General features: G+C 48.1%; 5 protein-coding genes across 5 annotated transcripts; 1 reads left to right on the plus strand and 4 right to left on the minus strand.

Annotated features, from left to right (window-relative positions):
• Window positions 1-202: 202 nt before the first annotated feature.
• Window positions 203-2,029, minus strand: LRP88_07333 (sugar porter family MFS transporter; the record flags this gene model as incomplete). Its single annotated transcript, XM_083243863.1, has 5 exons — window positions 203-510; window positions 558-936; window positions 989-1,634; window positions 1,701-1,949; window positions 2,016-2,029. The coding sequence occupies 5 exons, from the start codon at window positions 2,027-2,029 to the stop codon at window positions 203-205; spliced, it is 1,596 nt and encodes a 531-aa protein (XP_083101087.1).
• Window positions 2,030-5,242: 3,213 nt separating this feature from the next.
• LRP88_07334 (uncharacterized protein) lies at window positions 5,243-5,792 on the minus strand (the record flags this gene model as incomplete). The annotated part of the gene is made up of 2 exons (XM_083243864.1): window positions 5,243-5,284; window positions 5,337-5,792. The coding sequence occupies 2 exons, from the start codon at window positions 5,790-5,792 to the stop codon at window positions 5,243-5,245; spliced, it is 498 nt and encodes a 165-aa protein (XP_083101088.1).
• An 81-nt stretch (window positions 5,793-5,873) lies between these two features.
• LRP88_07335 (uncharacterized protein) lies at window positions 5,874-6,415 on the minus strand (the record flags this gene model as incomplete). The annotated part of the gene is made up of 2 exons (XM_083243865.1): window positions 5,874-6,180; window positions 6,264-6,415. 2 exons carry the CDS (start codon window positions 6,413-6,415, stop codon window positions 5,874-5,876), a joined length of 459 nt encoding a protein of 152 aa, XP_083101089.1.
• A 148-nt stretch (window positions 6,416-6,563) lies between these two features.
• Window positions 6,564-7,068, minus strand: LRP88_07336 (uncharacterized protein; the record flags this gene model as incomplete). Its single annotated transcript, XM_083243866.1, has 2 exons — window positions 6,564-7,015; window positions 7,065-7,068. The coding sequence occupies 2 exons, from the start codon at window positions 7,066-7,068 to the stop codon at window positions 6,564-6,566; spliced, it is 456 nt and encodes a 151-aa protein (XP_083101090.1).
• A 1,180-nt stretch (window positions 7,069-8,248) lies between these two features.
• Window positions 8,249-8,620, plus strand: LRP88_07337 (uncharacterized protein; the record flags this gene model as incomplete). The annotated part of the gene is made up of 1 exon (XM_083243867.1): window positions 8,249-8,620. The coding sequence occupies one exon, from the start codon at window positions 8,249-8,251 to the stop codon at window positions 8,618-8,620; it is 372 nt and encodes a 123-aa protein (XP_083101091.1).
• Between the last annotated feature and the right edge of the window lie 10,452 nt (window positions 8,621-19,072).

Consider the following 19,072-nt stretch of genomic DNA (forward strand, 5'->3'; position numbering starts at 1 on the left):
TGGAAGGATACCTCTAATATTGATACCTTTCTTGGATAGTCAACATATAACTCCAGTAACCCCTTTAATGTACAATATCTCGTGAGACTTAAATCTCAAGAGCCAGGAAGAATGTTTCGCTGATGATATGCTACTTGAAGGTTGGTGGAAAAGGGTTGCTTCATGAATAACCCTCAACCCACCATTCTTGAATCGTGGCCGCCTATTCCGTAATACTGTCGCTGTGGATAACCTCCTTCTCGGTCTCCTTGTTGTTGCCCATTTCGCGGAAGTAAGCCTCGTCACGCTCCTTACGGTTAATGTAACCTGGTGGCGTCCAGCTGGGGCTCTTCCAAGCCTTCAAATCCGGAAGGCTGTACATCAGGTCGATGTGTTCAAGGCTCAGAGTCTTGGACTCGTAGAGGAAGCACCAGGTGATGATGGCCGCGATGAAGTTCATTCCAGCAAAGACGTATCCGAAGGAGTAAGAGATGCCATCGTCAGCGAAGGGGGTGAGGAAACTGATGAGGACTATTTGGAGTTAGCATTGCACATGTAGCTTAGCACCTTCCACTTACAATTTCCAAGCCAGTTGCTCGCTGTCGCAAGAGATGCTTGCTTGGCACGGGTTCGGAGAGGGAACAGTTCTCCAACGACAACCCAACCCAAGGGGCCCCAGCTAAGGGCGAAGGATGCAATAAACATGCAGGCCGAAACAATCATGGCCTTTCCAACAGCGCCGTTGCCCTCTGGGTTGATCGCCGTACCGACAGAGGCGAAAACGATAAGCCAGGCTGTCTGCCACAGAGCGCCCAAGAAGAGAGGCCATCGACGGCCCACTCGTTCTGAGACGTAGATGCCGGGGATGGTCATGCCGACGTTGACAGCACCCAGGATCAGTTGAACCAGGATTGGATCATCGATACCAGCAGATTGGAAGATCGTAGCTCCATAGTACTAAACTAGCCGTTAGATGGTACAAGGCGGGTAATTGTCCAATGTTGCTCACGAAGAAGTAGTTAACGCCAGTCCACTGTTGGAGGAATTGAACAGCCATGCCAAGGAGGGTTCGATACACAACCTTGGGGGTCTGGTTGCGGGGGTCGACACATTCCAGCCAGGTACCTTGACCGGCCCTGCGTTCCTCTTCCAGCAGCATCCTCATCTCGCTGAGATTATCCTCAACCAATGGATTCTTCGGATCATCCTTCATACCGCGAAGTCGTGCGAGAGAACGTCGTGACCCTTCCCAGTCATCTCTCATGGCCAGCCACCTGGGTGACTCTGGAGCCATGAGAATGCCAAGGCCGAGAGGAAGAGAGAAAGCCATCTCAATGCCGATGATCGCACGCCAAGAGGCATCTGATTCCTGGATCTCACGGACTCCATAGTTGACAAGGTTCGAAACAAGGATGCCCAGACTAATCATGAGCTGGTAAGACGCGACCACAGCACCACGGATCTCTCGTGGGGAACACTCGCTCTGGAACATTGGCACGCCGATGGACAGAGCGCCAACGCCGAAGCCAGCTACCAAACGACCGATAGTCATATGCACCCAGGAATGCATTGCCGTGATTTGAAGCGTGTTGCCGATGAGGAAGACAACAACGGCAATGCTCAAGCTCTTTCTCCGACCATACCAGTCAGCTGTACTAAAGAGGAAAGGCATGTTAGTCCACAGCCCCATGCAAGAAGCCTGCGTGGAGTGTTCGACTTACTATGAGCCCAACAAGGCACCAATCAGACAACCAATGCTCATGAGCGAGACCAGAAGCGACTTGATGATGGAGACCCAGGCGATGGTACCGTCATCGTGCTTTTGGGCAAACCGGTTGGTGAAATCCTCAAACAGGAGCATTCCTGAGATCTGACCAGTATCATAACCAAAGAGAAAGCCTCCGATGGAGGTGATCAAGGCCAAGAGCAGAGCCTCGGCTCCACAATCGGCCCCATTGATCTTGATGGAACTAGGGAGTAGTCAGTCGCCGCTAGTTTCAGTGTAGGGTTGAAGAGGAGTTGAATGGAGACATTACATTTGTCCGAGCATGTTTCTTTCACTGAAGGCGTTGATGGCAGTGAAGTTGATGAGATGTTCTGGTTTCTCAACCGACGAGGCAAGCCTGTTCTTTTATCGCTACGAAAGCTTTGAGCAGTTTTCTAGAATGGATCCATCGCCAGCACAGCACAGAGCACCTTCGTCTCGAGTCTGAAGCAGTGATCATCTCATGCCATGCCTGTCACGAACCGAACGCTGCCATAATCGGCACTTCTCACTGAGGCCCATCCTATCGGGGCAAAAGGCTAAATGGAATTTGCCCATTTAGCCGCCAAACGACCCAGGGTGGATTGCTCGGAAGGGCCGACGCGACAGGAGGGAAACGCCGAGCACGCCGAGAAGCTGAACCCTGCACTGGATTTAGTCTTGGCAGACATGACTATGCTACGACATGTGGAGAATTACGTCGTGGGATTCCTGGTCATTTACCATGGTCGGCAGAATACCATGGCCTGCAAAAGCATCTGGGGTGACCGTGCAACGTCCAGTGACCGAAAGCCCACCGAAAAATCCATGTCAAGGTCAACAACGGGCCTTTTCTCATCGGTCTCCTTATTTCCGGCTCCTCGACACGGTTCCGGCCGTCATGGCATCACAGTCTCCAGTCAAACTTACGTGGCTTTGGCAGATGATCGGCCTCGCTTGTTCACGTTGTGTTATGCTTCTATGGTAAGCCTGATTGCGCTGTTTACCGTCTGGGGATATAGGCACCAAACTATGCTTACCTTACCCTGAAAGCTCCCAGATAGTTGAAAGATTCATGGTTCATCAGATTGCGGCATTTGTATTGTCCGCCAGCGTAATTCCCACCGCCTTTTCATTATGTGTAAATCATGTAGTCAGTCCAGGCAACGGGACTACATTTCAGTTCAGCGGCTTCATCTAAAGCATCTCTGCGCAAAACCCCCAAGCATCCCTTTCTAGAATAACTCAAAACAATAGACACGGGGAACGATGCAGTTATGAAGCACAGCACCAATTTCCAAGAGTTAGTAACAGGCATGTAGGAATGCGTAGATGCCTATGAGCGTTGGACATTCATACGACGTCGTCGTTGAGTCGCCCCTGACGTCGTCGTGCCGTTTTTGCCGCCGTGCGGCTGGGAACGCCACTGCGGCTATTTGGCCACGAATTGTGAGGCTTACGGGACGGGAAGAGATAAGCGGCCCCTCATCGCCATCAAGCCTCGGAACCAATCGGGACGTTCTGTGGCCAGGGTCGAACCCTTGTAAAAATGGGTGTTATTTCGGTGCCGTAGGCCTTACTTCGGCTCTGGTGAAACACCCTGGCTTCCGTGGACAGTAACAGAAACACATGAAACCTGGGCATAATGGTATTATATAGAAGCCCACCCCGTACTTTGGAGAAGGGCCTACTTCCAGCACAGGGGATTTATGCCAATATGCTTACCGCCCCAGACTACAACCCCGGACCTTCGCTCCACAACTAACAGTTGGCTTTCAACTCACTGAAAAGTCCTGGAGCACGCGGGTGTCGCAGATTGGTAATTAAGTAGCTTATTGAGGCGTTCAGAGTCGCGATAAGGGGTTGCACAAAGGCCGCACCAGAATAAAACAGTATATCCTTAAGGAATGAAATATAGCGATCGAACCACTCTGCGAGGTGGATGATGCCATGGATAATGATACATACGCAGTGTCGTCGGATATCTACCGCATGATGTTGACCTGGATCTCTTTCTCCCGAAGACCATTCTTGCCAATGAAGATAACGTCAGTAGCTAGGTATCAGGGAAGGTGTAGGGTAGGATAACACAGGCAGAATATTATTCGAATTCGACAGTCTGGTCCCTGCTATTTAACCCAAAATCTTACCCAAACCAGATATGTGCACATTCAGACGGATCATGTCTAGTACTACAGTACATGCACGGCTTCTTCGTACGTTGTCACCCCCCTTCCGATCTAGAATCTGTCCCACTCGCTGCTGGCTTTGGCCCACTTGGATTCCGGGCATGGGAACCTTGCAACAAATTCTCTTCTCACCCGATGGGTAGTGAGAGGGTGTATGCCGGTGGCCATGATGTTGACGAGACTACGGACTCTGGCACGATCGATGGGGTGATAGGTAGGCGGAAGAAGCTGGCGAGTATTGGGGAAGGCTTCATTAAGAAATTCTAGGGCTGCAATAGACTGTGTCTACATTCCTGGCCCTTGCTCATATGAGCCTTGTGATAGTTTTATCTAATGTGTTCTTTGTTATAGTTGAAGCCTGGAACTTGATGGGTTAACTGAGCTAGAAGATCGTGATAGTTGTATCGTGAGTGTGGGCACCGTTCTTGAGGGGTTGACAGCAAGGTATTCTGGATCATTGTTTTCTTTCGTCGCAAACTGCCCAGACAAGTCTCGTATCTGAGGCCCTTCAAGTCGAGTGCGATTCTTAGACGCCCGGAATAGCCCGAGATAGGTGGGGAGTGAAGGGTAATCTGGGTTGCCATTGCCTCGCGCTGTTTCGTGGAATCGAGGTCGTAGGCGGTTGGGAAACCGTCCAACTGTAAGGGAGCAACGGCCTTATCATCATGTGCTGTAACTAAAGCCTGCGTCACTTATGAGTAAGCCAGGACCGCCAGGACCAGCTTCAGGGCCGCGTGTCACAAGGGCCAGAGGGTTTGGCGGGACCTCATTGGCAAGGAGGATACCGGGGACTTTGAACGTCATCTCTTGGCAATAACAACGGATAAGGGACAGTTGATTCCAATCAACGGCTCTCAAAATCACCGACGCTAGGGAATACTTTTGCTCGGCAGCGGGCCCTTCGCAGAGACGGCCAGACTGATTAATCCGCTTTGATGAGGGGCTAGCACTCACCAATGTGGGCAGTAAACCATGTCTCTTCAACTCTAGTTTCCCCCTTTACATCATAAGAAAACAAGGCTCTTTTATATCTATTTTAATACCTGCTAATATGTAACGCGCTCTGTTTAACAAGTATTATATTTATCATACAATTTGTTAAGTACTCAGTCTTCCTCAGGGACCTCAGGGCGCTCTCTTAGTTTGCTAGGATCGACCTGAACACGCCTTATATCCTGAGCTCTAAGACCTTGAAGTATAAAGGTTTGGAAAGCTCCTTGAGATGGTGGACCTCTGCATAGAGTAATGGATCGTTGAGTTGCGTTATACATAACACAAGCTACTATAGCAATATTACCACAAAACGGATAGCCAAAAAGCGTGCCAATTGCTACATCAATTGGGTCCTCTTCTGGGTGACAACATAGTGCTTCTGGGTAACTCATATGATCAGACAGAGCCTTTTTCAACGACTCTGGGCATACGAGGCCATGGGCAAAGGGGCGGATACATTGCTCGAAGCGCTGCCGACGGAACCAGCTGCTTCCACCAGGGTATCGATCGTAGACACTGTCACGAGACAGAGCAGCGTTGTTGACAAAGTGGTTTGCGTGGACGAGGTACTGTTCATCAAGATTGTAGTGCAGCCTGTATACCTGGTTCGGTGTAATCTCGAGGCACATCCCAAAGCCTTGCGAGCTAGCGATCGTGAGGTTGTTGTTGACGTGACGGGGGATTTGTTGGACTGCCGTCAGGGCTTCAGAGAGGTGCGCGCTTTCCAACACCATTCGGCGGAGCAGGGAAATAGGCATTACGGGTTTTTCGATGTTGCCCTCGGGAGAGTAGTCATCCGTGCTCATGAGGGAGTTTGCGGTCACACTCATGCCAAAGCTGTTCATACCTGAACGACCGAGCTGACCAGCCTCTGTAACGAGGAACATTGAGGGCTTGCACTCGGAGGGATCAGGGTGTACTTACAGGTACATGATGGCGTCACTGGCTAACAGGCGAGCCGACATGTCTCAGTTCTGTACGTTGAAGATGTCGCCAGTTGTAGTGGTGCTGCCAAGGAAGAAGGCGCTTGTGCACTCGTTGCTACCGTCGTCGTCTTCTTCCTCCGTGTACCCACTCGAAGGTCCATGCAATCGTAGATAAGTGTCTGATTGGGGCCGGTACTCAGAGCGCTTCTTCCTGTTGAGTCGCGCCAAATCATAACGCGCATTCAATAAGACGACGTCCTCCAATGTGACACCCGCACCGACAGCAATACCGCGCATTTCTTCTAAAGCGGCTGGGTAGAATTCGGCAATGTTCGGAATGTAGACATCGCTGATGATTCGCATCATCAATGGCTTGAGGAAGCATTTAGTCAGTGTTTGTACCTCGGTGAATTGCGACCCGAATTGACCTACAGCTCGGCTAGCTTTCCAGGCATCTTGTAGTATGCTACATTATCGCTAATCTTTGCAGCAGCCTGTCGCCCATGTGCCAGACCACGCTCGTAGGGTAAGCCTCTGGCAATGACATGCTGGTAGAATTTACCAGTGTCTGGAGTGGCTCGCATGATATCGAAGAAAGACCTTGATCGACCGGAATGAAAATAAGCGGAATTGTTTTGACGTGAGTTACTCGTATGTACTGACTCCATGTAGAAACAGGATTTCTAAAGACTTTTATACATCTATAGATTTAAGACTGGTGCCGGTGAAAATCTACTGATCCCTGTGATCATACTCATCAATCGACGCCACGCTGTGGAACTTGAAGGTGTACCATTCCTCAACCTTCTCAATGAGTCCATCTTCGCTGCGTACTATCAATTCAACCACACCTGGGAACCAAAAAAGCCGCCCAGTTGCCTTGATTCCAGGAAGGTCATTGACAAAGGTGCCCGTGTTCACCGTCCTAAAGACGAGCCGGCTCTTGTTGTCAGGCAGCGACTCTTCCAACCAAATGTGTTCTTCCTTAACGGCAAAATCAGGAAGCGAGCGTTTCCAGATTTCAGTATGACCTCTGAGTCCTTCGTGACCAGTTCGACTGATTTGGAAAGCGTGGTCGGTATACACCACGTCACGAGTGTGCAACTTGACCCAATCTGACTGATCGGACGCCGACCATCCGTCAGTCCACCGGGAGATGATCAAACTGGCCTTGTCCGAGATAGCTTAAGAATCATTAGCGAGGTAGAGCTTGGCTCAAACGCGTTAACTAACCCATGATAAGCAAAGGTTGTTCTGAGCTTGGTCTGAGAGCAGGGTTGAGAAGTTGGTTTTGAGGGCAAGTCTATGGAAACCGCAGGGCACTTCTCATAGTGATGGCAGGGGAGGATCCGGAAACGTGAAAAACTGGCCTTGGAGCTCAATTATAACAACCTAACTGAGGGAGATCTGGGGTGTTGTGTTGCGTCATCACATTCAAATGCCGGATGTCGACAGGTCATGTGCTTTGCAATATGACGGACATCGAAACAAGGTTACATGGAGCGTCGGCATTGTATAGCCCGCACCACCTGGGCCGAGGCATCCGGGTTGAAGCCCTGAATGTCAGGAACTGGGAGTAACAGTTCTTCACTCCTGCCGACAGTCCGGCGGCCGAAAGATTTAGACTTTATTTCTGGTTGCATTGCGTGATTAAGGGGCCAGGGTCCTGGTTCTTGCTCCACCAGTATCGCTATCAGGAAGCAAGAGTGACAATTCTTCACCTTTACTAACGATCCGGTGGCCGGAACACATGGCTTCAGTTGCATTGCATGATAATCCACGAGGTCCGGTAGTTGCTCGACCAACCGCCCCCAGACCACCTCTCTCCATGCTGCATATACCTTGGTTGATCGTGGCCTCTCACAACGGGGCGATTTCACAAGTGCTAATACCGGATCGACTAGGTATGCTATCAACGACTGCATCGAACGTTCATCTTTTTGTAGGATGGCGCTTCGTATCCCTTGTTTACGTCTTAGCCGCCCCCAAGACCGCAAGTGTGTCCCTGGGCCATATTGACGCTCTGTTCGAGTGCCCTTGGGGACAGGTCCGCAGCAAAGCCAGCCACTACCTGAACCTAGATGCTGACCCTGACACTGACACTGGCCCCTGCCTTCGAATATTGATGGCCTATCTGAAAGTAGCAACCCGATGGAGCCGATGGGGCCGATGGGGCCGATAGAGCAGCTCTTATTTCACTTTTATTAGTTTCTGCTACGCTTTGTCGGCTCTAGAGCGAAAATCGAACGTTCATCCCGAACAAGGCTTAACCTCCGCTTAGTTATCAGGTCTAGATCTGGTCATTCATCTCAACCTCTGCAGTATATAAGTACATCTTCGGACTATGCACAGGAAGATACCCATTTCTTATCATCTGAAACCGACATCAGCAACTTTCTACTCGACTATACCAAGTCATGAAGATCACCTTTGCCTTTCTTTCTTGTCTCCCGGCTGCTCTGGCACGCCAGCAGCCCCCGACAGAGCTGCGAAGCTACACCTTGAGCACCGTCAATGCAACAAATCAATATGTTCAGATTTGGAAACAACATATCGAGTCATTGAAAGAGTTCAATGTTACCACCAGAGCCGTTTGGACACCCGAAGGCAACGATAAGCAAGTCATGGCACTGGTTCAATACGCGATCGGTGACGATCCTGCCGATGTCGACGCAGCATACAGGGCCAGTGAAGCTTTCACCAACGACATGGTTGGATTCAACTTCAGCAACTTTGAGAGTATTGTTTCAACCGTGCTGGATCCGACTTCGTTCTCTCCGGTTCTTTGAGCATACTGTCACAGTGGAGGCTAGAAGTCATGGGGAGATGGACTGGCGCCAAACTTTAGGTTGTCCTGTTCCCTTGTTTTTCCTGTTCATCTTCATTTCTACGCCCCGTGATGGACCTACCCTCAGATCGAAGGGTCAAGCAAATGTATATAGGCCAAAGAGGGGATTTGATCTATATATCTGACACTGTAGCTGGGGCTTACGTACTGCCACATTACGCTATTTGCACACAATTTGCACACAAGACACATTTTGCTACAACATCCAACCGGCCGGAAGCGGAATTTTCTAGTTTAAACTACCCACTTTCATCAGATCAGCGGATAACGTGAATGGTATTGTCAGATTGGGCCCTGCACACAGCCTCGGGGGTGCTCACGTGTGCCTACAAAGATGGTTGAAGAAGCCTCGGATAACTAGCTCTAACTAGGAAGGCCACGTTGCCGCCTGAAAAGGGAAGGTCGTGATAGCCTCAAGTGGAACAACCAGCAATACGCGCATGATGACTAAGCGGCAGTTATCAAACGCTAAGTGGCTAGTCGGAACGAGCATCTGAGCCAGGCAGGCATGACGTGGCCCACCTTATCACTCTGAATCAGGTACCAGACACATAACAGGGATCTAAGATGATAAAAGGGCATGAGTTTCTCCAGGTGGCCAACTCTAGTTCCCCAGAGGCACGTATAGGCAGGGGGTGGCCCTCCTTCTATGAACCCAGAGGGCCCCCCGGGTCCGCCACCAACATTAAAGAGGTTTCGGCGCGGTGTCTTGGCATACTAAAGTCTTTGGCTTTAACGAGTTTCAGATATCGTCTTCGTTTGCTGCGCCCATCTTGTTCACTGCGATGGGCGCTGTTGACCTCGCTAAGCGTCATTTTATTCTTTACTTAGCGGCTCTTTTGACAATCTTGCCGATGGCGACGCGGAGGCTTATTTTGCCATGGTGCTTGTTTGTCTATGGATATGCCGCAGCCTGCGCCTTTTCCCGGCAGGCAATGGCGGGTACTGTAACAATCCCTCAACGCACCCGTTGACGCTGACCTGTGTTCATAACCCTGGACCTTTGCTGTGGAAATCTTCCACCAGAATCTGAAGTTCAACCATGAGGGCCGTGGTAGCCGTTCAGTGGATCGTCCAGTCCGCTGTCATCTACTCAGCCCCATACATGATCCGCAACATCAAGTTCGGCATGCTTTACCTTCTTGGCGCCTGCCTCTTCCTGTCGGCTATCTTGATCTACTGATTAATCCCAGAGACGAAAGGTTTATCTCTGGAACAGGTACGCCTCCTCTTTGATAGTTGTATTTGGGCGCTCACAGCACGAAAGAGTGTGGAGGGGCGACTCGCCTAGGCGAGTGCTGCCGAAGCCGCTACGGAAACGAAACAGACTGAGGAATCAAAATTCCCTGACATGTCGGTCTCTGGCAACGAAATGGCATAACGTCAAGTAGCAACTTTTATGGTCCTGTCACATACACAGTAAAGTGGTCATACACAACAACCAGGCGTGAAGTGGTAGGCTGTCGCCGGCTTATGTGTCGCGTTTAGGTAAAGTAAATATCACACTGGTGGAATGGAAATGGCTGCTTTTGAGTGATATTGAAGCAACATTGCGGGTTGCCTACCTAATGATAGATCAACATGAAATAGAGAGATGTAGTATTTGTGCGCAGAATATACCCAAAAGAGGCCAAGAAGCCCATGAGTGATATGCATCAATCCCTGCGACTCAACTGCCAAAACTATTTTGTCTTGGACACATACAGACGCACACACGACCTAAATCTTTTGCCCGGCCGTTGTTAAAAACTAGATACGTCATGTAATTGAGCGAAAGAAAAAGGCTCAGCCCATGCACCTCATCCGGTATCATGTCCCGCTCGTGAAGCTTTTCGATCTAGCCAAATATGGTGTGTACTTTTGTCGTCTAGTGATGCTACATAGTGGAGGCGTAGACTAGCCAGTGTAGCATTCAATTTGATCTCCACTGGCTCCTCTGGCACGCGCTTTTTCGTAACAAGGGTATAGTGTAGTGTCCTCTTCGGCCGCTATCGGCCTTTGACGGCGCGCTGGCAGTGTCAAAGGATCAGATAGAGAGAAGTGCATGGCCCTCGTCAGACGACAAGTACCTCAAGAAGTCTCATACCGTCCCCATTGAAGGGGCGAGAAGCTGTCAGCCTAGACCCATAGTTCGAAGGATATACCCGCCCACCCTCAACACTCAACAGCCCTCTAATAAGGCTTTGCTAGAAGAAGCTTGAAGTGCTTGCTCTGTCCCCCCTCGAAAGTGTAAACCACCCGCGGTGCCTGATTCTCTCCCGGTTCTACAGGCTGGGCGGACGGGTTTCTACAGGCGTTAGGCGAGATAGGGCTGAGTTGCTCTGTGCCTGCAGTCATGATGCCGCGGGCCGTTCCGTCCAACGTCAAAGCGCATGATTTTTCCCGCTTTAACTATCTCACCTGCCATGCTTAAACGAGGAAGGAAACGGGGCTACATGCAATCAGGTGGCAGAGAGCCCAATCAGGGGCCGTGTCGATGAGGCACGAAAGTGGATAGACTCAACGAGCAGGGGGGGCAATGCGGACGAGAGAAAGCCGATGAGTAACTTGCGATACTTTCTTTGACATGAATTATTTGAATCGGTCTGGCGAATGGTCAGGGTAAGCTATCCACACGGCGTGATCTAGCAAATCGCCCGCACATATCAATGTCGAGTTGTGCCATACGACCATTCTCCCCTTTCCCCCACTGCTTTGTCTTGTCCGCTCTGCTTCCAACACAATAAAACCCTACGACTGATATGGTGTAGCTGCAAATCCTCCTGCTGAGCATTTTGATTGGTCCGACAAGCTGCACCTACTGTAGAAGCCCACATGCACCCATCCCACAACGGTCCACCGCTTTGTGAGTAAGAGGTTTCTCGGGCTAACCCCCATCAGCATCCAGACGCCTGAAGACCACAATGCTGCTTGGCTGCCGATTCCCCTTTCGCATCAATCCGACGCTAGGGCGCTGAATGTTCCTTTCTTCGGACTTTGGGAGGTATGACGATCATGCACTCTCAACAGGCGACAGCATGTCCCAAAAATGCCTGATGTTGCGGCGACATACCACCAACATACCGAGTCTCACAATGATACTATACTATCGTGATTTTCGTATAGCCGAGCCAATCGATTCTTTAAATGGGCCTCCATTGAATTATTACTGTTATCCTTCCACCTACAGCCCGCCATTGCCAAACTATATAAGGGATCGCCCAACCCCTTACCCACAAACCCAAGGACAGCCAGTACTTGCTACTACCACCTACCCTGCCTACACTTTTTGGCCACTTTCGTACCTTGTCTTTCTATTTCACCTAGAACCGCCATCTTGCAACCATGGTTCGGCCCATCCTTCTTGTCAGTGCTATTCTAGCTGCCGCCTCGGTGGCTGCTCCGACCGGCGAAACTGGCTCGGAGTTGGCTCTTGAAACAGCTGGAGTCGGCGGTCATGGTAATAGTTCCATTCAAAAGCGCAGTTTCGCAGCAAGCTGCAGGGGGTGCAGCCTTGGTACCGACACGATGCTTATTTGCTCATGTTCCGATACTAATGGCGTGTACTACTTCTCCTCTCTGAACCTTAACTATTGTCTTGGTAATGCCGATGGTTGGATAACCTGGCAAAAATTGTATGAAAACTCCTACCTATTACTCTTTCCCACCGGCTGATTTTCAATAGTGGGTTTTACTGGGAGCTGATACAGGCACAGCTAGCTGTGCAATTATCATCACGTGCCTTTTCGCACAGCTAGCTGTGCCATTATCATCTCTTATGTAAGCCCGATGTATGTATAGGCAGCCAATACAGACACCGCCAGCAATGCAAATAAGATCTATTATATAAGAGGCGCCTACTTTGCACTACATATGAACTCGGCCATAGCTCTATTTAATTAAGCAATTAGGTTATTATAATTATACTTAGAGATTAGCCTTTTCTTTATATTTATAATAATATATACTAATTATATACTATATTATTCCTATAAATATTAATTAGAGGGGTTCCTATTTCTATACTATCTCTCCTATACTTTAAGATCTCTCTCGGCAGTATCCCATATTTCCTGTATACCTCGCCGCCCTGAGAACGGCTGCTCTACTATCTCTATCCCTACGTTCTGTTTAACACGCTCATTCTCAGCCTTATCCCAATCAAGATAACTCATCATCTCCTCCTTAGTCCAATCTCTAATGCTTCTTCCTGCCTTGCAATGTCTCCCCATTTGCTTATAGTTAAGGCACTAGTCATAGTCCGCTTTACTATAGCGGGTTAGCAGCCCCATAGCCCTCCGATATAGCTGATTAGTCTTGGGGGCTCCCCGAGGCAACGTAGTATACTAGGCCTCTCGTGATTCTTTGTATCGTTGATAGATGGCATAGGGGTTATTAGCTCGTAATATAGGCGCCTCTTTGGCGGCTGCTGGCTTAGCTGCCGAGGGAGATAGCACCCGGGTTGTTGTGTGTATTGTTATATGTGTTATTATAATAGTCTTAGAGATAATAGAGGCCCCTGATGGGGATCCCGGGGATAATGAGCGGGTTATAGAGCGAGTAGATGTGTGTGTTGTTGTATGTATTGTCGTAGCGGTCTTGGTGGAGGCCGGCAATAGATGCTCATAGCGTAAGGGGCATGCTTTAGACCTCATAGTATGGCTAACCTCGCTATATTTTGAATACTTTGGCGGTGCCTTTAGTTATATTGCTTTCTTAATAGCTTTAAATGCATAAGGCTCACGCTATGTGCTTATTAGTGGCAGCGTTGAACTAGCTGCTAGACGGTCGAACTGCTTGCGAGGCTCAATGAGAAGCTGGGGGCTTCCTGAGCGTTTGAGATGCCAATGTGAATGGAACTGATGCAGTAGAAGGGGCTGATTTTGTACCTGCAAAAGCTGAAGGGTATGAGCATAAGGCAGTCTAAGAGTCTTAGTGAAAACCCCTGTACACATAGGATATTCTGCTGATAGCCGTTCCCGTTGAGCCTTAACCTTCCGCAGGGCATTATGTGATATCTAACCATGGATATTGCTATATAATGACCTAGATAGCTGAAGAGGTATAGTGATCTGCTGCCTAGCTTGGGTTGCCTCGATTTTAGCGAGCTAGTTCAATAGAATAAGGTTAATAACCCTCTAGGCCTTAAAGAGGTTAACCTGCGAGGTTTTTAAATAGGTCTTAATAAGCCGATAGATGCCCTTAGCCCGTGATGTGATAAACTGTTTGAAGTGAAGGTGTTGATTAACCTATGCCTTTATAAACCTCTCTTTGTGGGGGGCTAGCTAGGTCTCTATGATATAGCCTACCTTGTTAATGTAGTTAGCGAGGTAATGCTCCTTGAACTTCTTAAGCCTCTCGTTGTAGATATCCTTAGTTATTAAGGCTATAATCTTATGCTAAGAGTCATAGAACTTCTTCTACTCTTTAAGTCCTTGAGGATTGCTTTTATCTTGAGTAAATGCGGGTTAATAACGGGCCAGAACTGCCTTATTAATATGCCAAAGGCATAAGAGTAAGGCTAATTTAGGGAAATAAGAGGGGGAAGAAACAATATTTATATAAGTAAGGCAGCGATCTATAAGTATCATAGATAGAAGGGCCGCTCTATGAAGCTCGTATATATACCGTAGCCGTTCTAGAGCCTAGATAAAGTCCCCTTTTTCCTCGCCACTTAGAAATATAAATGCAATATAGAAGGATTATTAATAAGTATTAATACTAACTATATCGAGTTAAGGTATCCCATACTTATTAGTCTTATATATATAGTCTAATATAAGCGCTTTAGGATATAATTTGATATATCCTAGTAACTTTAGGTATGTAAATAATACCGCTATAGCTCTACTGGTCTTATTAAGGCGTATTTGACTCTAGAAGCCCTAGTTCTTAAGCTCATTGGCAAGGGCATGTATATTGCTTTGACCTTTAGTAAGCTCTCGTTTGCCCCGTGTAATGCAATTGTAGATATCTCGCTGTGTAGCAAGTGAATCTGAGTTCGTACGTAAGTAGGAACTAATCTCCTTTGGCGCAACGCCGGCATTAGCGAGTTGTTAGACTGTTGTTCTATCTGAGGATGATAGCTAATGATGTGTTGGATGTGCCAGTTGACTGAGGCTTGGTTCGTGATTGTGTCGACCAAAGTCAGGCTTAGAGCGATGCCTTATACTCTATATAGTCTTATATAGGCTCTCTATTGCTATCATAGAGAAGAGGCATTCTGTCCGATGTGATATCGTCTGCCGTTGCCGTTTCTTTGGCCGAGGAGGGCGCCCTCCTTGGTCATAGCCGAAGATAACTCTAGTTCTTTTACTAGAGGTCTTCCAAGACTTCTAGGTCATAAAGGCATAGCCTCGTGGCGCTGCCTAAGCATTGATTGCTGCACGTAGTTCCTCTAGAGAGTTGTAGTCGCATTCAGGAGGAAGGGCATCATTAGGGAAGCAACGGGGACCCTCAATTGGGTTCATTGTAGCAAAAGAAAGGCGCGGTAAGTTGAATTGGTGCTATAGAAGCTGTTGGTCGTGGATTTAATGTCATAGAAGCTGTTGATCGTTGAATTGAAGCCGCATAAGCTATTGATCGTTGAATTGGTGTGCTAATTTGAAGTATGTTACCCCTTTTTGGGCTTACATAAGAGATGATAATGGCACGGGAGCTCATACCTGCACCGCCCCGTACATGCACCGTTGGGCCTTAGTCAGCAACAACCCACTATAACTCCTTTCCTCTCAGTGCCCTAAGGGCTATCTTGACCACGTAAAATACAGCATTTTGCGCCCCTTCTATGACCTTCTATATGACATTTACTGCAAGTGGGCAATTTCTTCTCTAATGGCTCTTGTGGCTCTTGGGGCAGCCGGCTAGGGGGCTCTTGGGGCTCTTGCGGCTGCTGGCTAGGGGGCTCTCGGGGCTCTCGGGGCCCGTGGTTATGGTGGGAAAATCGGGCTTCAGTGCGTTGTTGGAGATACCATAGCTCGTACGAGTTTTCTTTGGCAAGGATTGAAAATTGGCAGCCTTGCCGCCAGCGATTGCAAGCATAGAGGATAGTAGGCCGTTCAGAGCCTCCCCAATGCGTACGTGAGCGTCGAATAATCCATTTATATCCGCCAATTGTTGCGTAAATTGCAAGATCAAGCTCAAGCTCCTCTCGCGAGGGATAATATTGAAAAGGTGGGAGGTCTTCCATTGGTTATTGTAGGTGCTAAGTTATAGGGCCCTTAGGGCATTAAGAGGAAAGGAGTTATAGTGGGTTGTTGCTGACTAAGGCCCAACGGTGCATGTACGGGGCGGTGCAGGTATGAGCTCCCTAATGGCACAGCTAGCTGTGCCTGTATCAGCTCCCGGTTTTACTCGGGGGATTAGGTAAGCGATTTACGCAACCCGGCCCCTCATATAGACACGACCGGTCGTGCCGTTAAGATCACGTGACTTTCGACACGGCCGGCCGTGCCAATAAGATCCGTTATGTAAGCACGATTTGTGTGTGAACAAGCGATAACCCTCTTCTCTTCAATCTACAGAAACAACATCGATTCATACAATTAAAGAGATATATGATTTGCTGTGTATATAACTCTTCAGTCTGTAGTATGTCACCTATTGGCAGCGCACCAGTCTGCCCAGGGCCGCGAAGAACATACAATACCTACACTCGCATCATCCGACCACCACAGGTCAATAGGTATTAAGTGAATCACTTCAATGCGTGCAATATATAAAGAAGCCCTCTTCCTCTTGAAGAGCCCTTCTTTCCCTCGTCAAACAGTATCGCAAAGATGTATAACCGCAACCAAACTCAGCGTCAAAACCCTCAAGACTTCCCCATTATTGTTGACAATACGGCAACTCCAGCAGGGGCAGTCTATCCTTCAAATGCGAATATACCGGCCACTTTACACCCTGTTGCTAACAATCAGCAACGAAAGCGGCGCCCCAATGATCCTTACCTAGCAACTAACCCTCTATATATGCTCCATTGGTGGGTTCAACATACCTTGCCAAATGATCCAACTACCTCCAATGCCCTCTATGCCTAGAATCCTTAAGCCCTTGTGAGAGCCCAGAATACTCAGTATCTTCCTCAGGGGGCTCCTATTGCTGTGATCCAACGCCCATGGGGATATCAGGTTGAGGGAGAATGGCACGTCGCGTATTGGGATCAACGGCTTCAGCAACGGCAACAGCGTGCCAATCCTAATATTAATCCCCTCTGGAGTACACTTAACCTTCAGGCTATGGATCAGTCACATCGGAATCAGCAAATTGCGGTCCCAGGCACGAATTGGCCTTCGCCGGCTATAAGGATAACTACCTATCTGCTAATAATTGCACGTTTAGAGAATGCAGGGGTTTACGTCGCGAATATTGACCAAAATGGCTATATTTAGTGGTATTAGCAGGGAAGGCAATGATCTCTTTGGTATTGGTAGGTCTTTTACTCTTTTAATTAATGGCTACTCGGCCAAATGAACCTAACATTACAACTCAGTCATAACTCTATTAAATTAAGCTATTAGGCTATAATAAATATACTCGGGAATTCGCTTTTTCTTTCTCTGTGTAATAATATATACCAATCATATTTTCCATTAATCCTGCAAATGTTACTGGGGGGGGTTCCCGCTTCTATACCGTTCCTCTTGTAATTCGAGATCCCTTTTATAAGCATCCCAAATATGCTGTATCCCTCGCCGCTGTACGAAGGGCTGCCCTGCCCTCTCTTTCTCAACACTCTGTTCAACCCGTTCATTCTTAGCTTTATCCTAATTAAGATAACTCTCCTTCTCCTCCCTAGTCTACTCTCTGATGCCATTTCTCTCCCTGCAATGCCTCCCTATTTGCTTGTAGTCAAGGCACTAGTCAAGCTCTGCTTTAGAGTAACGCATAGGTAGCTTTATGGCCTTCCGGTATTATTGATTGGTCTTGATGGCTCCCTGAGGCAATGTAGCATATTAGGCCTCCCGTGCTTCTTTGTATCGTTGGAAGATAGCACGAGGGTCATTAGCTCGCAAGGCAGGAACTGCTGTTATACGTGCTGCAGTAATAGTTGCTGGTCTAGCTGCTAGAGGAGATAGTATATGAGTTGCCGTCTGTATTGTCGTATGTGTTGTTGTAATTGCTATAGTCTTAGATACTATAGAAGACCCTGACGGAGACGACGGGGATAATGAGCGGGTCATAGAGCGAGTAGATGTGTGTGTTGTTGTATGTTTTGTTGTAGAGGTGTCGGTAGAAGCCTGTAATAGATGTTCGTAACGCAAGGGGCATGCTTTCGACCTTATGTTGTGGCCTTGCTGGTGATATCTCGAATACTTTGGTGGTGCCTTTGGTTGTATTGCTTTCTTAATAGCTTCGAATGCATAAGGCTCACGCTGTGTGCTTGTTGGTGGCAGCGTTGAATTAGCTGCTAGGTGGTTGAATTGCTTTCGAGGCTTAATGAGAAGCTAGGGGCTTCCTAAGCGTTGGAGATACTAATATGAATAGAAATGATGTAGTAGAAGGGGCTGATACTCGTCCAGTAAAGGTTTCAGGCTATAAGCATAAGGTAGACCAAGAGTCTTAGTAAAGACCCCTGTACACGTAGGATGCTCTCTTGATAGTCGTTGCCGTTGAGCCTCAACCCTCCGCAGGGCTTCATGTGATATCCAACCACGGATGTTGCTATATAATGCCCCGGATAGCTGAAGAGGTATGGTGATATGCTGCCTGGCTTGGTTTGCCTTGAGCTCGGCAAGCTGATTTGCTAGAACAAGCTTGATGGTCCTCCAGGCCTCGAAGAGGTCAACTTGCGATGTTTTCAGGTGACCTTTGATGAGATTATGAATGCCTTCGGCCCGTGATGTCATATATTGCTCGAAGTGAAGGTATTGATTAGCCCACGCCTTCATAAACCTCTCTTTGTAGAGATCTAGCCAGGTCTCCATGATATAGCCCACCTCGTTGATATGGCCAGGGATGTAACGGTCCTTGAACTTCTTAAGCCTCTCGTTGTAAATATCTTTAGTCGGTGAGGCTATAATCTTATGCCAAGAGTCATAGAATTCCTTCTACTCTTTCTGCCCTTGAGGATCGTTTTTATCCTGAGTAAATGCGGGCATATAATAGGTTAGGACCGCTTTGTTAATATGCCATAGGCATAGCATTGGGGTTGACTAAGGGAAGTAAGAGGGAGAGGAAACAGCATTCATATAAGCAAGGCAGCGATCTGTAAGTATTACAGAGGGAAGGGCTACTCTATGAAGCTCATATATATACCATAAACGCTTAAGAGCCTAGATGAAGTTATGCTCTTCCTCGCCGCTGAGGAATATAAATGCAATATAGAAGGATTATTGATAAGTATTAATACTAATTATATTAAGAAGAGGTATCTTATACTTATTGGTCTTATATATATAGTCTAATATAAGCA

The sequence above is a fragment of the Fusarium phalaenopsidis genome, assembly GCF_050370095.1.
Source record: "Fusarium phalaenopsidis strain FUZ10S chromosome Unknown contig_32298, whole genome shotgun sequence".
In the NCBI taxonomy this organism is placed as follows: domain Eukaryota; kingdom Fungi; phylum Ascomycota; class Sordariomycetes; order Hypocreales; family Nectriaceae; genus Fusarium; species Fusarium phalaenopsidis.